We start from the raw sequence: 17,924 nt of genomic DNA on the forward strand, positions 1-17,924 counted from the left end.
TACATGCCTACATTTTTCCAGAGAAACAATGGAAAGATAAGTCAAAAATTACTAAAATGATGCCCATAGCAGAAGAGAGAGGAGAGGATAAAATGGACAATGATAGAAACTAGACTTTTCATCGTTTTAGCTTTGGAACTACATAAATGTTTCATAAAAACAAATAACAAAATTTAATTTAATTTAATTTAATTTTGTTATTATTTTTTGAGACTGAGTCTCGCTCTGTCGCCCAGGCTGGAGTGCAGTGGTGCAATCTCAGCTCACTGCAACCTCCACCTCCCAGGTACAAGCCACTGTCGTACCTCAGCCTCCCGAGTAGCTAGGATTACTGCCACCCACCACTATACCTGGCTAATTTTTGTACTTCTAGTAGAGACGGGGTTTCATCATGTTGGCCAGGCTGATCTCAAACTCCTGACCTGAGGTGATCCGCCCACCTTAGCCTCCCAAAGTGCTGGGATTACAGACATGAGCCACTTTGCCCAGCCAACAAGATTAAATTTTAAAATGTAAATTTCAGGGTAACACCTCAAAGCCATTGAATCTGAATCTCCGTGTGCAGGGCCCAGGAATGTGCATTTTTAATAAGTCCAGGTGATTCTAATGCAGCTAACTGGGGGCTTATGCCCAGATGAGAAGTACCGTTATTTGCCATGTTACCCAACAAAGGGAAGTGACTACTATCTTACTCATCTTTGTGTTCCCTGCAGTGGCCAGCATTGGGCCAGAAATGGAATTTATTACATGAAGTTGGACTGCATTGCACTGTTGGAAGGAGCTCCATTAGGGTAATTATGAGCAATAGGGCCTAGCCCTCCTTCTCAGGAGGAATTAAGTCCAACCTTGTGGCTCAGGGTTAGGCCGTCAGGAGTTTTCTAGGGCTGATACTGCTTTGCTTATGTGTGCGTTATGTGTTTGCATAGTATGTCTCGCTTTCTGTTGTGTGTTACTGTATTGAGTCTCAGAAGGCACTGTCCATCCCATGCTGCGCGTGCTCTGCAGGCTTGTCATCCTCTGTGTTGTGCGTGCACAGCTGTGTTAAATAACGTGTCCTAGAGAGTGGAGGACCCAACATGGGACAGGTCCTCTGGCTTATGGCACATGTAATCAATCAGGTTGATTTAAAAGTTCAGAGAATTTAATCCATCAGATTGATTCCCTTTTATGACCAGTAGAATAGACATTTTATTTTTTTAATTAATTAATTTTTTTTTGAGGCAGAATTTCACACTTGTCACCCAGGCTGGAGTGCAGTGGCACACAATCTCCACTCACTGCAGCCTCGGCCTCCTGGGTTCAAGTGGTTCTCCTGTCTCAGCCTCCCGAGTACCTGGGATTACAGGTGCTTGCCACCACACCTGGCTAATTTTTTTTTTTTTTTTGAGATAGAGTCCTGCCCTGTCACCCAGGCTGGAGTGCAGTGGTACGATCTCAGCTCACTGCAGCCTCTCCCTCTGGGGTTCATGCAATTCTCTTGCCTCAGTCTCCTGAGTAGCTGGGATTATAGGCACAAACACCACCATGCCTGGCTAATTTTTTTTGTATTTTTAGTGGAGACGAGGTTCCACTGTGTTGGCCAGGCTGGTCTTGAACTCCTGACCTCAGGTGATCTGCTGCCTTGGCCCTCCAAAGTGCTGGGATTACAGGCGTGAGCCACCACACTCGGCCTAATTTTTATATTTTTTTAGTAGAGACGGGGTTTCACCATGTTGGCCAGGCTAGTCTCAAACTCCTGACCTCCAGTGATTCGCCCACCTCGGCCTCCATGCCTGGCCCCTAGGCATTGGATTTTTCTTTTTTTTTTTCTTTTGAGACGGAGTCTGGCTCTGTTGCCCAGGCTGGAGTGTAGTGGCGCCATCTCGGCTCACTGCAAGCTCCGCCTCCTGGGTTCACACCATTTTCCTGCCTCAGCCTCCCTTGTAGCTGGGACTACAGGTGCCCGCCACCACGCCCGGCTAATTTTTTGTATTTTTTAATAGAGACAGGGTTTCACTGTGTTAGCCAGGATGGTCTCGATCTCCTGACCTTGTGATCCGCCTGCCTCGGCCTCCCAAAGTGCTGGGATTACAGGCGTGAGCCACTGCGCCCGGCCCGACATTGGATTTTTTAAAATGTTTTGGCATGTCTTAGTTTGGGTTCACAAGAAAAAAAAAAGTAAATTAAAAAATCTATTGGCAAGAAACATTTCAATAAAAATGGAAAATAGACTCTTGAATGTCATGTTTAGGAATTTGACTTCATATTTTGGTAGTGTAGCTTCATAGGATTTTTTAAGCCCCAGTGTGCCAGCATTAGAGATCTGCTCTAAGATAACTGACAGCAAATGTGAGAGAATGCATGGAGTGAATGAGACCAGTTGAAGCTGTCACTGGGGTCCCTGGAGAGACTCTACAGGAGGAGGCTGTCATGAGGTACCATTAGAGGTAAAATTGATAGACCCTGGCCAACTTGGGAGGAAGCTGAGGCTATTAAAAGAGATAAAGAAAAGCAGGAACTGGCGGGGATTTGGGGGACAGAGTGGAGAGAGAAGGATGGGGAAGATGATGAACATTATGTTAGCCTTTGTTTTGGTTATAGATTTTTATGTATGTTATGAGTGGGTTTTTAAAAATTTTCCACTTCATTTTATTTATATCTGAAATATCAGTGGGTGGCCTAAAAATCAACTTTAGTATTGCCAAATTGCTTGATATCATGATATCTATAAAGTTCTAAATATAGTATCTTTTACAAAGCAAACATTGCAAAATGAATTCTTTTATTTTTTCATGTTCTGCCGCAGCATACATCTCCAGCCTTCTCATTAGAGCTGCTGTTATTTCTGATTTCAACTTATGTTATTAAGAGCACACAGTGCTATTACTTTTTGTGACCTGCCTTTCCTTTAAGGCCCCAAATCAAAGAAAATAGAATCACTCTGTTTTTCTGGATGACTAAGAACGTCATCCTGGAGAAATACTATTGATCCTTTGGATAAGGAATGTAGATGCTGACCTGTTTTTATAAATATAACTACTGCCATTCAGACAACCTTTGGCCGACACCCATTTTTTTGACATGGGTGCCTTAGTAAGTACATCACAGCATGTGGTTGGGAATCAGACAAATTGGGGTTGGGATCCCAACTCTGCTGCTTGCCACATGTGTGACTCTGGAAAAGTTATATATTCCCTAGGCCTCAACTTCCTCATCTATAAAATGGGGATTTGAAAAAAGGACTTACTTCAAGAGATAGTTGTGAGGATTAGTGAAATAACAGATGCATTTAGCATTTCCCGGAACACAATGCTTGCTCAGTAAAAGTTATCTATTTGTACCATTATCCAAGATTTTATTTTACAGAGGTCAACAATCAAAAGAGTTTATGAAAGGAATGAGTGACCTTTATGTTATCAAAAAGCTAAGGAAGTATCTGTACATGCTTACCTTCCTTGAATGATGTAATATGGGTCTGTCAGGGTAATTATTTAAACTCTTTCTCAGCCTCTTTTTACCTAGACCAGTGCCTCCCAAAATGTGGTCCTTGAACCACCAGCATCAGCATCATCTGGGAAGTTGTTAGAAGTGAAAATTCCTGGGCCTACTTTTAAACCTACTAAATCAGATGCTCCGGGGTAGAGCCTAGCATTCTGTATTTTAACAAACTCTCAAATAATTGTGATACACTAAAGTTTAAGAACCACTAGCCTAGACCATCTTTTAAAATGTACAATTTGGCTGGGCACAGTCGCTCACCCCTGTAATCCCAACACTTTGGGAAGCTGAAGGGGCATTGCTTGAGGTCAAGAGTTGGAGACGAGATTGGGCAATATTGTGAGCCCTCATCTCTATAAACATTTTTTAAAAAATAGCTAAGCATGGTGGTGCATGCCTGTATTTCTTGGCACTCAGGAGGCTGAAGTGGGAGGATCACTTGAGCTAGGGAGGTGGAGGCTGCAGTGAGCCATGATCACACCACTGCTCTCTAGCCTGGGCAACAGAGTGGAACCCTATCTTAAAAAAATAAAAGTTAAAAAAAAAGTGTACAATTAAATGGTCTTTAGTACATTCACAGAGTTGTGCAACTATCACCACAATTAATTTTAGAACATATTCATCACTTTCAGAAGAAACTCAGTACCCATTAGTATTTACTTTCCAATTTCCCCCAAGCCCACCAGCCCTGGGCAACCACTAATCTTTCTGCGTCTGTGGATTTGCCTACTCTGGACATTTCATATAAATGGAATCATGTGGCCTTTTGTCTGGCTTCCTTCAGTTAGCATCATGTTTTCAGGTTCATCTGTGTTGTAGCATATATCCATACTTCCTTTCTTTTCATTGTTAGCTAATATTCCATTATATAGCCATGCCGCATTTTGTTTATCCATTCATCAGTTGGTGGACATTTGGTTTGTTTCCATCTTTTAGCTATTACAGATAATACTGCTGTGAACATTTGTGTACAAGTTTTTATGTAGAATATGTTTTCATTTCTGTTGGGTGTGTGCCCAGGAGTGGAATTGCTGGGTCCCAGAGTAGCTATGTTTAGCCTTTTGAGGAGCTGCTAGACTTTTCCAAAGTGGCTGTCCCATTTTACATTCCTGCCAGCAGTGTATGAGGGTTCTAATTTCTTTATATTCTCATCAACACTTGTTGTTAAATATATTCTACTAGACTATCTTTTGAGATAATGAATTCTGTAAGCTTGTTACGCTATGTCATTTATTTTCCTGAAAGTAAAAGCATTTAAAGGATGCCTCTTAGCTATTATTTCTGAGGTTGGATACCTGGTTTCACGTTTGTACTTCCATTTTGTGATTTTATAAACTTTCATCATATTCTTTTTAGCAGAATTTAAAAATATATATCTAAAGATATATATCTTAATAAAAGTATATACATAACAAAAAATAAAAATCATAATCATTTAATCTGAAAAATACAAAGCCCTTCTATCTTTTTTATTAGTTTAACATTAAAACAATTGAGCCAGTGACATTTTTATCCTCTGATCTGTCTAGCCTAGTAATTATTCAATAAATGTGTTTTTAAGTGGTTGATTGTCAAACATGAGTGTAAACATTCCTTAGCTTTGCAAAACACCTGCTATCAAAAGCAACTCATTTTCTTGACACATTGATTTCTGATTACAAGCCCCAGCTAAAAAAAATAGGATTATACTCAAGCTGGTTGACCTTTCTCAAAGCTGTTTTTTTTCCCCCCAGAGGAATGGCTTCTTGTGGGAACCAAACAAGGACATCTTCTTCTCTATAGGATTCGGAAGGACGTTGGTAAGTGCACATTGCTCATGCAAAAAAATAAGTTTTAATAGTCAGCCAGTATACAACTGTGAAATCAGTTATTCCTGGACCATTAAAAGATTGAAGGTTAGAGGGAGCACGGTGGGAAAATGGGGAGAAGTCTTGAGAATGGCTAGGGTTTTTCTCCTCCAAATTGTATTGCCCTACCTGCATTTGGGAGGTGAGGATGAATTGCTGGTTTACTTATTACTGAATTACTTATTACTGGTAGGGAGTCTCTAAGAAAAGAGGAGGAGGTTGTTTTCCTCCTCTTTTCTTAGAGACTCACTACCAATAATAAGAAATACTACTAATGGGCATAAGATTCCTGTATATATGGTGTGGTGGTAGGAAAAAAAATTAGGCAACATTGATTTAAAATATCTTGTTAGCTTATGAGCGGTAGACCAAGAAGAGAGGACCAGGGTTTGCCTTCATGTGCACTTCCCCCTGGCTGCGTGACTGAGCAGGTTCTTTCCAACATCAGTTTTCTATAAACTCTCTGTCTCACAAAGTTGTTGGGGCGGATGCAATAATAGGCTTGAAGAAACTGTGAAAACTGAAGTTCTAATCAAATGTGACTGTCAGTAATGTAGAGTAATAACTAAAGTATTTGAAATGTATTCTGTTAAAGAGTGTTTTTTATTGGGGCAGAAAGTACCTCACTGCCCTTCCCTGTTTTCATTTCTGTGCTGTCCTTATGGAGAATAGATGTGTTTAGGTATTATGCCCTGGAGCCACTCTACAGAAATCTGCAGTTAGTTTCATATCCTTCAGCATAATATATATTTCTCTGGTAAATAGCTTAAGAGATAGCTTAAGATAAATAGAGCTGTCTTTTGGAACCTGGAGCAAGGGTAACACTGGGGGGGAAAAGCACCTTACTAGTGCACTCGGGAAAGAGAAGGTATCCTGGTCAGTTTCTGCGGCAGGTAAGAAAAGAAACCAGAGAACAAAATAGATAATTTATTTCATTTCTAAGTTTTTCAACAGTCCTCTAAATCAGGGGTCAGCAAACTTGTTCTGAAAAGGTCCAGAGAATAAATATTTTAGGCTTTGCAGTGTTGTAACTACTTAACTCTGCCTTTGTAACATGAAAGCAGCTGTAGGCAATATGTAATGAATAGGTGTGGCTATGTTCCAATAAAACTTTATTTACAAAAACATGCAAAGGCCTCAATTAGGCCCTGGAGCAGTACATTGTTGATCTTTGTTTTAATGTTTTAAATTTTTAATTCTCATGGCCGGCGAAGTGGCTCATGCCTATAATCCCAGCACTTTGGGAGACTGAAGTAGGAGGAATGATTGAGGCCAGGAGTTCGAGACCAGCCTGGGCAACATAGCAACACCCTGTCTACAAAAAATTAGCTGGATGTGGTGGCACGTGCTTCTAATTCCAGCTGCTCTGGAGGCTGAGGCGAGAGGATCGCTTGAGCCCAGGAGATTGAGGCTGCAGTGAGCTATGATGACACCATTGCTCTCCAGCCTCAGCAACAGACCTTGTCTCAAAAAAAAAATTTTTTTTTTAGTTCTCAGAGCCAAAATATTTGCATTCTGTGATATTTGCCTGGTCTATAATTTTAAAATCAAGCTCACATTTTAATTTTAAAGCTAAAAATGCTTATCTTTATTCAGCATTCAACAACTGTTTTTTGACTCTCTGCTTTGCTTTCAGATGTAAGTGGTGATCAGAAATTGAAAACAAGACTTCATAATTGAAGTCTCAACACAGTATAGACCTAAACTGGTAATATTAGTGTTAATCTGGCTTGGAACCCTGGTGGCGACTATTCCTTGCCCTGTGATCATTTTATCATGTCAACTTTGACAAATTAGTTAATGTTCCTGGGCCTTCCTTTTGCCATAGGTAGATTAAATATAGACAATTAGGAAATCAAATTCTGATTTGAAGCTTTTCTTCAAGAAATGCCATTTTTCCCTATAGGTGAACAGTTTAGTTCTGGCCCAGATCTGGCCTGGTGTGGGCCAGAAATAGACCTGGGCTTGTGTGAATTAGTTCTAGGGTTAATTTGGTTTCTAGATTTGAGATATTTCAAGCCTAAATAGGTCTATGGGTAGACTGTCTTTCTGAGGAAAGGGAGGGGATAATAGGGTCAAGAAAAGACTAGGGCTAGGGATCGTAGGCTCTGATCTGATCTGAGTCATTTCTCTGGAGCTCAGTTGAGCCAGTGACATTTTTATCCTCTGATATGTCTAGCCTAGTAATTATTCAATAAATGTGTTTTTAATTGGTTGATTCTAAAATATGAGTATAAATATTCCTCAATAGACATGTCTAGGCTTCATTCTGCTCCTTTATTTTTTGAGACAGGGTCTTGCTCTGTTGCCTAGGTTGGAGTATAGTGGCGCTATCTTGGCTCACTGCAGCCTCAACCTCCTGGGTTCAAGCCATCCTCCCACCTCAGCCTCCCAGGTAGATGGGACCACAGGCATACACACCATGCCCAACCCATTTTTGTATCTTTTTTTTTTTTAGCAGTACTTAGATATTTTTTTGTTTAGGTTTTTTTTTCCACTTTTTTTTTTTTAGTTCTAGGGTACAAGTGCACAATGTGCAGGTTTGTTACATATGTATACATGTGCCATGTTGGTGTGCTGCACCCATTAACTCGTCATTTACATTAGGTAAATCTCCTAATGCTTTCCCTCCCCCCTCCCCCACCCCATGACAGGCCCCCGGTGTGTGATATTCCCCTTCCTGTGTCCAAGTGTTCTCATTGTTCGATTCCCACCTATGAGCGAGAACATGCGGTGTTTAGTTTTTTTGTCCTTGCAATAGTTTGCTGAGAATGATGGTTTCCAGCTTCATTCATGTCCCTACAAGGGACATGAACTCATCCTTTTTTTATGGCTGCATAGTATTCCATGGTGGATATGTGCCACATTTTCTTAATCCAGTCTATCATTGATGGACATTTGGGTTGGTTCCAAGTCTTTGCTGTTGTGAACAGTGCTGCATTAAACACGTGTGCATGTGTCTTTATACTAACATGATTTATAATCCTTTGGGTATATACCCAGTAATGGGATGGCTGGGTCAAATGGTATTTCTAGTTCTAGATCCTTGAGGAACTGCCACACTGTCTTCCACAATGGTTGAACTAGTTTACAGTCCCACCAACAGTGTAAAAGTGTTCCTATTTCTCTACATCCTCTCCAGCATGTGTTGTTTCCTGACTTTTTAATGATTGCCATTCTAACTGGTGTGAGTTAGTATCTCATTGTGGTTTTGATTTGCATTTCTCTGTTGGCCAGTGATGATGATGAGCATTTTTTCATGTGTCTGTTGGCTGCATAAATGTCTTCTTTTGAGAAGTGTCTGTTCATATCCTTCGCCCACTTTTTGTTGGGGTTGTTTGTTTTTTTCTTGTAAATTTGTTTGAGTTCTTTGTAGATTCTGGATATTAGCCCTTTGTCAGATGAGTAGATTTCAAAAATTTTCTCTCATTCTGTAGGTTGCCTGTTCACTCTGATGGTAGTTTTGTTTTGCTGTGCAGAAGCTCTTTAGTTTAATTAGATCCCGTTTGTCAATTTTGGCTTTTGTTGCCATTGCTTTTGGTGTTTTAGACATGAAGTCCTTGCCCATGCCTATGTCCTGAATGATATTGCCTAGGTTTTCTTCTAGGGTTTTTATGGTTTTAGGCCTAACATTTAAGTCTTTAATCCATCTTGAATTAATTTTTGTATAAGGTGTAAGGAAGGGATCCAGTTTCAGCTTTCTACATATGGCTAGCCAGTTTTCCCAGCACCATTTATTAAATAGGGAATCCTTTCCCCATTTCTTGTTTTTGTCAGGTTTGTCAAAGATCAGATGGTTGTAGATGTGTGGTATTATTTTTGAGGCCTCTGTTCTGTTCCATTGGTGTATATCTCTGTTTTGATTCCAGTACCATGCTGTTTTGGTTACTGTAACCTTGTAGTATAGTTTGAAGTCAGGCAGCGTGATGCCTCCAGCTTTATTCTTTTGGCTTAGGATTGTCTTGGCAATGTGGGCTCTTTTTTGGTTCCATATGAACTTTAAAGTAGTTTTTTTCCAATTCTGTGAAGAAAGTCATTGGTAGCTTGAGGGGGATGGCATTGAATCTGTAAATTACCTTGGGCAGTATGGCCATTTTCACGATATTGATTCTTCCTATCCATGAACATGGAATGTTCTTCCATTTGTTTGTGTCCTCTTTTATTTCATTGAGCAGTGGTTTGTAGTTCTCCTTGAAGAGGTCCTTCACATCCCTTGTAAGTTGGATTCCTAGGTATTTTATTCTCTTTGAAGCAATTGTGAATGGGAGTTCACTCATGATTTGGCTGTTTGTCTGTTATTGGTGTATAAGAATGCTTGTGATTTTTGCACGTTGATTTTGTATCCTGAGACTTTGCTGAAGTTGCTTATCAGCTTAGGGAGATTTTGGGCTGAGCCATTTTTGTATCTTTTGTAGAGATGGGGTTTCGCCAGATTACCCAGGCTGGACTTGAATTCCTGGGCTCAAGTGATCTGCCCACCTCAGCCTCCCGAAGTTCTGGGACTACAGATGCGCGCCACCATGCCCAGTTAATTTTTGTACTTTTTTAGAGACAGGGTTTCACCATGTTGGCCAGGCTGGTCTGGAATTCCTGACCTCAAGTGATCCGCCCGCCTCGGCCTCCCAAAGTGCTGGGATTACAGGCGTGAGCCACTGTGCCCAACCCAGTCTACTCTTATTTTGAACTGAGAGGAATTAGATTAGTTCATGTCTGAGGCCTTTACAACTCCAGGTTTATTTCAGTCATGCTGTCATCCTAGAGCATTGTTCTCCAAGTGTGGTCTCTAGACCCCTGGGGATCCTCAAGATCCTTTCAGAGGACCTACAAGGACAAAACCAAGTTTGCAGAAACACTAAAACATTTCGTTTTTCATTTTTTTTTTTTTCACTGTATTGACATTTACAATGATGGTGCAAAAGGAATGGTAATTAAAACTAGTTAGTACCTGAACACAAATGAGAACAGTAGTACCTAACTTCAAATAGAGACTTTTTAAAAAAAACGAAAAAAAAGTGGTACCAAGCTGTACTGATAGTCACTGTGTAATTCTCACCATGTGCTCACAGTGGGTTTTGTTTGTTTTTTTGAGATGGTCTCATTCTGTCACTCAGACTACAGTGCAGTGACACAATCGTGACTCACTGCAACCTATAACTCCTAGGCTCAGGTGATCCTCCCGCCTCAGCCTCTCAAGCAGCTAGGGCTACCGGCACACACCAGCATGTCCAGATAGTTTTTTCACTTCTTGTATAGATGAGGTGTCTCTTCTTGCCCAGGGTGGCCCCAAACTCCTTGCCTCAAGTGATGGGTTTTATTTTTTTTTCTTTCTTTTTTTTTTTTTTTTTGAGACAGAATTTCACACTTGTCACCTAAGCTGGAATGCAATGGTGTAATCTCAGCTCACTGCAACCTCCCCCTCCCAGGTTCAAGCAATTCTCATGCCTCAGCCTCCTGAGTAACTGGGATTACAGGCGCCCACCACCATGCCTGGCTAATTTTTGTATTTTCAGTAGAGACAGGATTTCACCATGTTGGCCAGGCTGACCTTTAACTCCTGACCTTAGGTGATCTACACCTGGGAGGTTTCTCGGCCTCCCAAAGTGCTGGGATTACAGGCGTGAGCCACCGCACCCGGCCTTGGCAACACATCTTTTTAGTAATCTCATATGATATAATGGGAAGTATACATAAAGCACTTCTGCTGTGTGCTAAGGTGTGAAGTCCGATGGCTGTCTCAAGGGAAAAAGGCTTATGTGATTGAGTTACGAGCTAAACTGGCTACTTTTTTCAGGGAGTATTGTTTTTGTTTGAAAGAATGGCAGGTTGTGGTTTTTTCAGACCATTTGGATATTTGGCAGTTTTTGTTTTTTTTTTATGAACAAAGGGAATCTGTTACTTTAAGGTAAACAACTGGCAGTATTTGTTGTGAATGATAAAGTTAGAGCTTTTAAGAAAAAAATAGAATTATGGAAAACTTGTGTTCACTCCCCTGAGTGTGACATCTTCTCCATAATTAAAGATTTTTTTCTGATGAGATTGGGGGTGATAATAATGAGTGTCATTTTTTAACATCCTATAATGAAATGTAGGTCTGGATTGGAAAATCTGCATAACTCAGTGAACCAATATTTTCCAAATGACTAATGCATGAAGTTTTAAAATCATGTGTGAGTAAAAAATACATTCAAAGTTTAAGGTAGACCAATGTTTTTTGACATAACAGAAAATGAAAAGTTCATTGACAGGTGTGAGATTTCGCTTTATAAGAAATTACATTTGTTAAGTGTTGGTGTAGTATCAAAGAAGAATCTGAAAAATCTATTAGAGTACTTTTCCCTTTTCAACTATATATCTATATGAGGACAGATTTTTTGTCATATACTTCAACCAAAACAAATTAAATTATCAAAACAGATTAAATGCAGAAGCAGATGTGGGTTCTTACTTATGGGGTTATTATTGTTATTTTTAAATACATACATGTTTTTAAATGTATGTATTTAAATTTCTAACGTAAATATTCATGTATATAACCCCCAAAAAAGTTCTTTGAGGTCCTCAGTAATTTTTAAGATTATCAAGATTTTGAGACAAAAAAGTTTAAGAATCGCTGCCTTAGAAAATTCTATTTGTAAAGAGAATTATAGGCTAGAGGCAGTGGCTCACACCTGTAATCCCAGCACTTTGGGAGGCCGAGGTGGGTGGATCACCTCGAGAGTTCAAGGCCAGCCTGGCCAACATGGTGAAACCCTGTCTCTACTAAAAATACAAAAATTAGCCGGGCATGGTGGCACATGCCTATAATCCCAGCTACTCCAGAGGCTGAGGGCACGAGAATTGCTTGAACCCAGGAAGTGGAAGTTGCAGTGAGCTGAGATCGCACTACTGCACTCCAGCCTGGGCAACAGAATGAGACTCTGTCTCAAAAAAAAAGAAAAAAAAAAAGAAAAACAAGAAAAGAGAAGTATTAGGCGCAATAATAAGATGCTTTCAAGTGTAGGAAGTATCTGAATTGTTTTTTTTCGTCATGAAATGTAACAGCAGAATACCAGGGCACGCTCCCTGCAACTTTAGGGCTCTTTCTTCATCCCCTCTGCTGAGGGACACATGAAAGAAGTAAGACCAGCTTTGGTGGCATGAGTTCTTATGGCTGCCCTAAAGAGTCTCCCTGATTTCCAGAGGGCAAGGGCAGAGCTAGCTGTGGGGAACAACTCAGGTCAGCAGTGCGAGCATCCTGTCCATGACGCAGAAGGCAGGTAGCAGGGCATGGGCTCAGAGCACAGGCTTTAGAGTCAGCCTGGGTTTGCTTGTAGGCTCCCTCACTGGCTGTACCTAACTGCTTTACCCTTCAGGCCCCTCAAATATGAACTTGGAATAATAATACCTACTTCTTGGGAGTAGTTGTGAGTTTACAGAAAAAAATATATATAAATTTTTAAACCCAGAACCCAGTATGTAGTTACTGCTTAATGATAGCTGCTCTGATGATGATGATGATAATTATTCTCTTTTTGACTCATTGGTGACTTTTGAGGCTGAATATTTTTGTCATCCCCAGCAAGGCTGAATTCACATGTTTTTATGGTATATAACTTTCTTCCCCTTTTTTGTAACAGTGCCAGCAGATGTAGCATCACCTGAAAGTTGCAGTAAGTGTAGACGCATTGAATTGCTTTAGCTCTGGAGATGGGTTTGAGTGTTTGCTCTGTCTCCGTGATACAGAACTTAGAGTAGTTGCTGGAAATTAGTTGGTCTAGATCTAGGGATGCTTTGGGCTGGGTTTCATGGCTTGGGCTCTTATATTTGACTGTTACTTTTTACACCCTTCCTTGTGGAACACTTTGCCAAGGTGGTGATTTTGCAAGATAAGATCTTCAGACTCACAAGTACCTTGCAGCTTCAGTAAACTTTGTGTGATCCTTTCTGCTGATGCCAAGTGAAGGTGCATGAAACGCTGTGCTCTAAAATTGTAGTTGAAAGCATCTTACAGTGCTCGTAAGACAGCTGGCTATTTAGATCTCTGATTTTTAGCCTTTCAGGAACTTCTAAAGATTTATGTAGGAGAGCAGTATGGAGCAGTATTTTTCTAGTAGTGGTTTTTATATGTATCCCTGTATTTGGAACTACCAATGTTTATTTCTTTTCCATAGGTTGCAACAGATTTGAAGTGACACTAGAGAAATCCAATAAGAACTTCTCCAAAAAGATTCAGCAGGTAAGCAGTGATGGCAGTCCTTACAAGAATATTTGACTTATATGAGACCCTGTCAAACTAGAACTTTGGTAATGTTATTTATTAACTCTGAATCTTCTTCTCTTTGACCTTCCATTTATGCAGGGGTGTCTGCCCATATATCTTGTGCCTGAGATCCTCTCTCACAAGCAGAAATGATAATCACAGAAATTATAATGCCCAGAAAAATAAGTGAGATCTGTAACTGGATAGGCTCTGTGGTCCCTTTTTAGTACTGTTATTGAATGCACATTTGCTAAACGTTGTCAGAAATGTTTAATTGGGTCTCATGATTTGCTGTTTTCCAGATCCATGTGGTTTCCCAGTTTAAGATTCTGGTCAGCTTGTTAGGTAAGAAAAGGAGTTGCATTTGTATCCTGTGTCTAACAAGAAAAGATATGACCTAATTAACCCTTTCATGGTTAATTTGATAGTGGTTACTGAACAACAAACTGACATGTTCCAAACCTGGTATAACAGGGTACATGGTTAATAAAGGCAGCAGCATCCTCCATAGACTCAAACTCTGCTCTCCAAGGAGTCTCACTTTATTCATTCATTCATTCATTGATCAAATATTTATTGAGCCTATTCTGTGCAAAGTCTGGACTAGACATTGGGGATACCAAGTTCAGTGAGACATGGTTGCTATTTTTGAGACTTACATTCTGATTACGAAGACTAAATGACAGGAAGTAATCACGGTACAATGTGGTAAGTTACAGTGAAAATTTATAAAAAGTGTGTGGAATCTTCGTAATGGGAGGGACTATATTGTCTAGTAGATAACTAGACTTTCAGTAGGAAGAGAGGCCAGCAGCATATCACAAACACAGGGAACAACTAGAACAAAGGCCCTGAGATGTGGGAGTTTGTGGCAAATAGTTTATTGTGGCCAGACTAAGGATATGTGGTGGAGAGTGGTAGGATATCAGGTAAGAGACAGAGCAGGGCCACACTGTTGAGGCCCTCATGTGAAAAACTGTGATTTCGTAGAAGGCAGCCAGTGAGGCCTTTTCTGGACATGCAGGGGACTAGCAGCTGATCACACTTTGTGCTGTTGACCCTGGGGCCCAAAGAGTAAAATCATGTTAAATGTCGTTCCTGGGTCCACAGATAAACATCTGAGGTAACTTAATCCTCATGACCAAAACTAGATATGAGGCCCAGGTAAAATGATTATTTTGATTGCTTTGCTAGGAAAGAAATCCTTGCCATGGGTTAGTACAAAATTCCCTTTTCTAATTGGAGCCTCCTAATGTGAGTAGCTTTGAAAGCCATTTCTTGTACAAATACTGCATCATAAAATTTCAGATTTGAAATGGACAGAGTATGAGTGCTTTGGACTTGGTGCAGTGGCTCACACCAGTAATCCCAGCACTTTGGGAAGCTAAGGCAGGAGGATTGCTTGAGTCCAGGAGTTTGAGACCAGCCTGGGCGACATAGGGAGACCTCATCTCCACAAAAAATAAACAAAATTAGCCAGGTGTGGTGGTTCATGCCTGTAGTCCTAGCTACTCAAGAGGCTGAGGTAGGAGGCTCACTTGAGCCTCAAGGAGGTTAAGGCTGTAGTGAGGCGAGATCATGCCCCTTTTGTTGATGTGCTCTAGCCTGGGCAACAGAGTGAGACCCTGCCTCAAAAAAAAAAAAAAAAAAAAAAAAAAGAAAGAGTGTTTTGGAAGTGAAAGATCTCTTTTACTCAAGTCAGCCCCAGTTTTTTTTTTTTTGAGACGGAGTCTCACTCTGTCGCCCAGGCTGGAGTGTAGTGGTGCAACCCTGGCTTACTGCAACTTCTGCCTCCCTGGGTCAAGGGATTCTCCTGCTTCAGCTCCCTGAGTAGCTGGGATTACAGGCACCCACCACCATGTCCAGCTAATTTTTGTATTTTTAGTAGAGACGGAGTTTCACCGTGTTACCCAGGCTGGTCTCAAACTCTTGACCTCAAGTGATCTGCCTATCTCAGCCTCCCAAAGTGCTGGGATGACAGGTGTGAGCCACCATGCCGGGCCAAGCTCAGATGTTTAAGGAAGAAAATATCCAAGTTTAGAAGACCAAGTGACCTCTTAAATGCTTTGTACTGGTTATAGATGAGAATGAATCATCTTAGTGAAACTGAAGGGACATCTTCAACCAACATCTGCCATTTGCTTCTTCTAGATGTTAACACAGTTACTTTTTTTGCCTCGATAGTGGCTATGCTAGAGAATTATGATCATTGATCCTGATGTTATACCTCCTCTCAAACAGAAAATAACATTTATGTCCATGACCTGTTGACATTTCAACAAATCACTACTGTTTCAAAGGCAAAGGGAGCATCACTGTTTACTTGTGACCTCCAGGTAAGTTTACCCAAGATGAAATTTGGCTTTGTGCTGTAATCAATACAGTCTTTCCTGCATCATTCCTACCATTAGATGAGAAGAATGACATTGATGATCCATACCCAACAGAGACTCCAAAGATAATTTTTTTTTTTTTCCCCCTGAGATGGAGTCTTGTTCTGTCGCCCAGGCTAGAGTGTAGTGGCACGATCTTGGCTCACTGCAACCCTGCCTCTTGGGCTCAAGTGATTCTCTTGCCTCAGCCTCCTGTGTAGCTGGGACTACAGGCGTGCACCACCACGTCCGGCTATTTTTTGTATTTTTTAAATTAGAGATGGGATTTCACCATGTTGGCCAGGCTGGTCTCGAACTCCTGACCTCAGGTGATCCTCCTGCCTTGGCCTCCCAAAGTGCTGGGATTACAGGTGTGAGCCACCGGACCCGGCCCAAGGGGAATAATTGTATTAGAGAAATTTCTCTATTGGTGCATAGTGTGAAGTTGAAGCATTTGCATTCCTTGTGTGTGGGTTAATGAGAATCTAATGCTATTGGCAAGAGGCAGCTAACCAAAGACAAAAACGCTTGTCCTGGACAAACCATTATTGGGAAAGCAAGACTGTAACAATATCATGAAGATAATTATAAGACATTAAGTGGACTCTTACTCTAAACAGATCACTGAGGTCTTTGTCATTAGGGACTTTCATTGTTCAGAAAAGACATCTCTCTTTATTTTTGCCAATTTATCATTCTTGCATTCTTCAGAATCTGCCTCACCCCTCTCTCTACTCAACTTACATTTTTTAGCATTTATGTTCTACATTGACACTGCATCATTTTATGCTTAGGAATATTCTTTTCCTTGCTATTTAAAGGCTTAAAAGTGGGCTTGATGTCACTGGCACATGGTCACTCCTGACCCAGCATGCGTTGACAGCCAGGAGCAAGAAACATTTAAGAGAAAAAAGGAGGGAGGAGTTATATAGGGGAAGGACTGCCCCAAGATTTTCTCCTCTGAATTGTGAATGTCCATGTGATTTGCTGGTGCTGTGGTCTTTGGCTGGCAACCCTTCGGGAGGAAGTGTTCCTCAGTCATTTGTTTCTTAGTGCATCTTAGAGAATGGTGTTCTTCTGCTCAGCTTTCCTGGCAGGATGACTGTGTTACAGGGAATTTTCAGATTAGTAGCAATTTCAAGGTAGACAATCTCTAATTTAGTTATCACTCAGTTAGGGAGAGTCATTGTATTTTCATTTGCTCTGCATGTCTCCTCCCAGCACACAGAGACCGGTGAGGAGATGTTACGGATGTGTGTGGCAGTAAAAAAGAAGCTGCAGCTCTATTTCTGGAAGGACAGGGAATTTCATGAATTGCAGGTAAGTCCACTGTTCCTTGGTCCATTGTTGGGTAGGAGCTGCTGCAGTAGCTCGGTTCTAATGAAGTTCAGGACTCCAGTCTTGTCATTCTATGGAAATGAATACTCTGGTATGAAGTGCATGAGAGCTTGTTGATGCCTACTCGTAATATGATTCTACAGTGTTTTTACAGATTGGTTTATTTCAGAGTGAGTTTTCACCTTTTCCAAATGTACTTTGTCCAGTTCACGGACTTGTATTTTTATTAAGGGTAGTTTCCTGGCCCTGTGCCTGTAGAATTGTGCCCGATGAGGGTGAGGGTTGTTTTGCAGAATGGAGGTTGCAGAATAACAGGAAAGTCATGGTTTTTAAAAAAAGTATTTATTTCATTCGGATCCTTGCTCTCTTTTTTCAGGGGGACTTTAGTGTGCCAGATGTGCCCAAGTCCATGGCGTGGTGTGAAAATTCTATCTGTGTGGGTTTCAAGAGAGACTACTACCTAATAAGGGTAAAATCTCATTATTTTGCAAATATCATTAGTTTATCTTGGGGAAGATGATTATGTGCTCCGAACTCCAGGTCAAGAGACCACTTTAGAGCTTTTGGCCTAACAGGATTTGTTATTTGTATGCGTAGTTATCATTCATGCTCAGCATTTTTCACAAATAGGATATCTTTGTAACTTAAGTC

General features: G+C 40.8%; 1 protein-coding gene across 2 annotated transcripts in view; it reads left to right on the forward strand.

Moving 5' to 3' along the window:
• The window catches only part of VPS39 (VPS39 subunit of HOPS complex), a 56,173-nt gene that overhangs the window by 3,455 nt on the left and 34,794 nt on the right, over positions 1–17,924 (forward strand). The window contains exons 2-8 of one of the 2 annotated variants that reach the window (XM_030814250.1): positions 5,211–5,276; positions 12,941–12,973; positions 13,475–13,539; positions 13,866–13,908; positions 15,805–15,899; positions 17,157–17,255; positions 17,650–17,742. In XM_030814250.1, the coding sequence (XP_030670110.1) occupies positions 5,211–5,276; positions 12,941–12,973; positions 13,475–13,539; positions 13,866–13,908; positions 15,805–15,899; positions 17,157–17,255; positions 17,650–17,742 (494 nt within the window). The remainder of the gene's footprint in view (positions 1–5,210; positions 5,277–12,940; positions 12,974–13,474; positions 13,540–13,865; positions 13,909–15,804; positions 15,900–17,156; positions 17,256–17,649; positions 17,743–17,924) is intronic. The other variant, XM_030814249.1, reaches the window with a different exon arrangement.

The sequence above is a fragment of the Nomascus leucogenys genome, chromosome 6 (assembly GCF_006542625.1).
Source record: "Nomascus leucogenys isolate Asia chromosome 6, Asia_NLE_v1, whole genome shotgun sequence".
NCBI classification, from domain to species: domain Eukaryota; kingdom Metazoa; phylum Chordata; class Mammalia; order Primates; family Hylobatidae; genus Nomascus; species Nomascus leucogenys.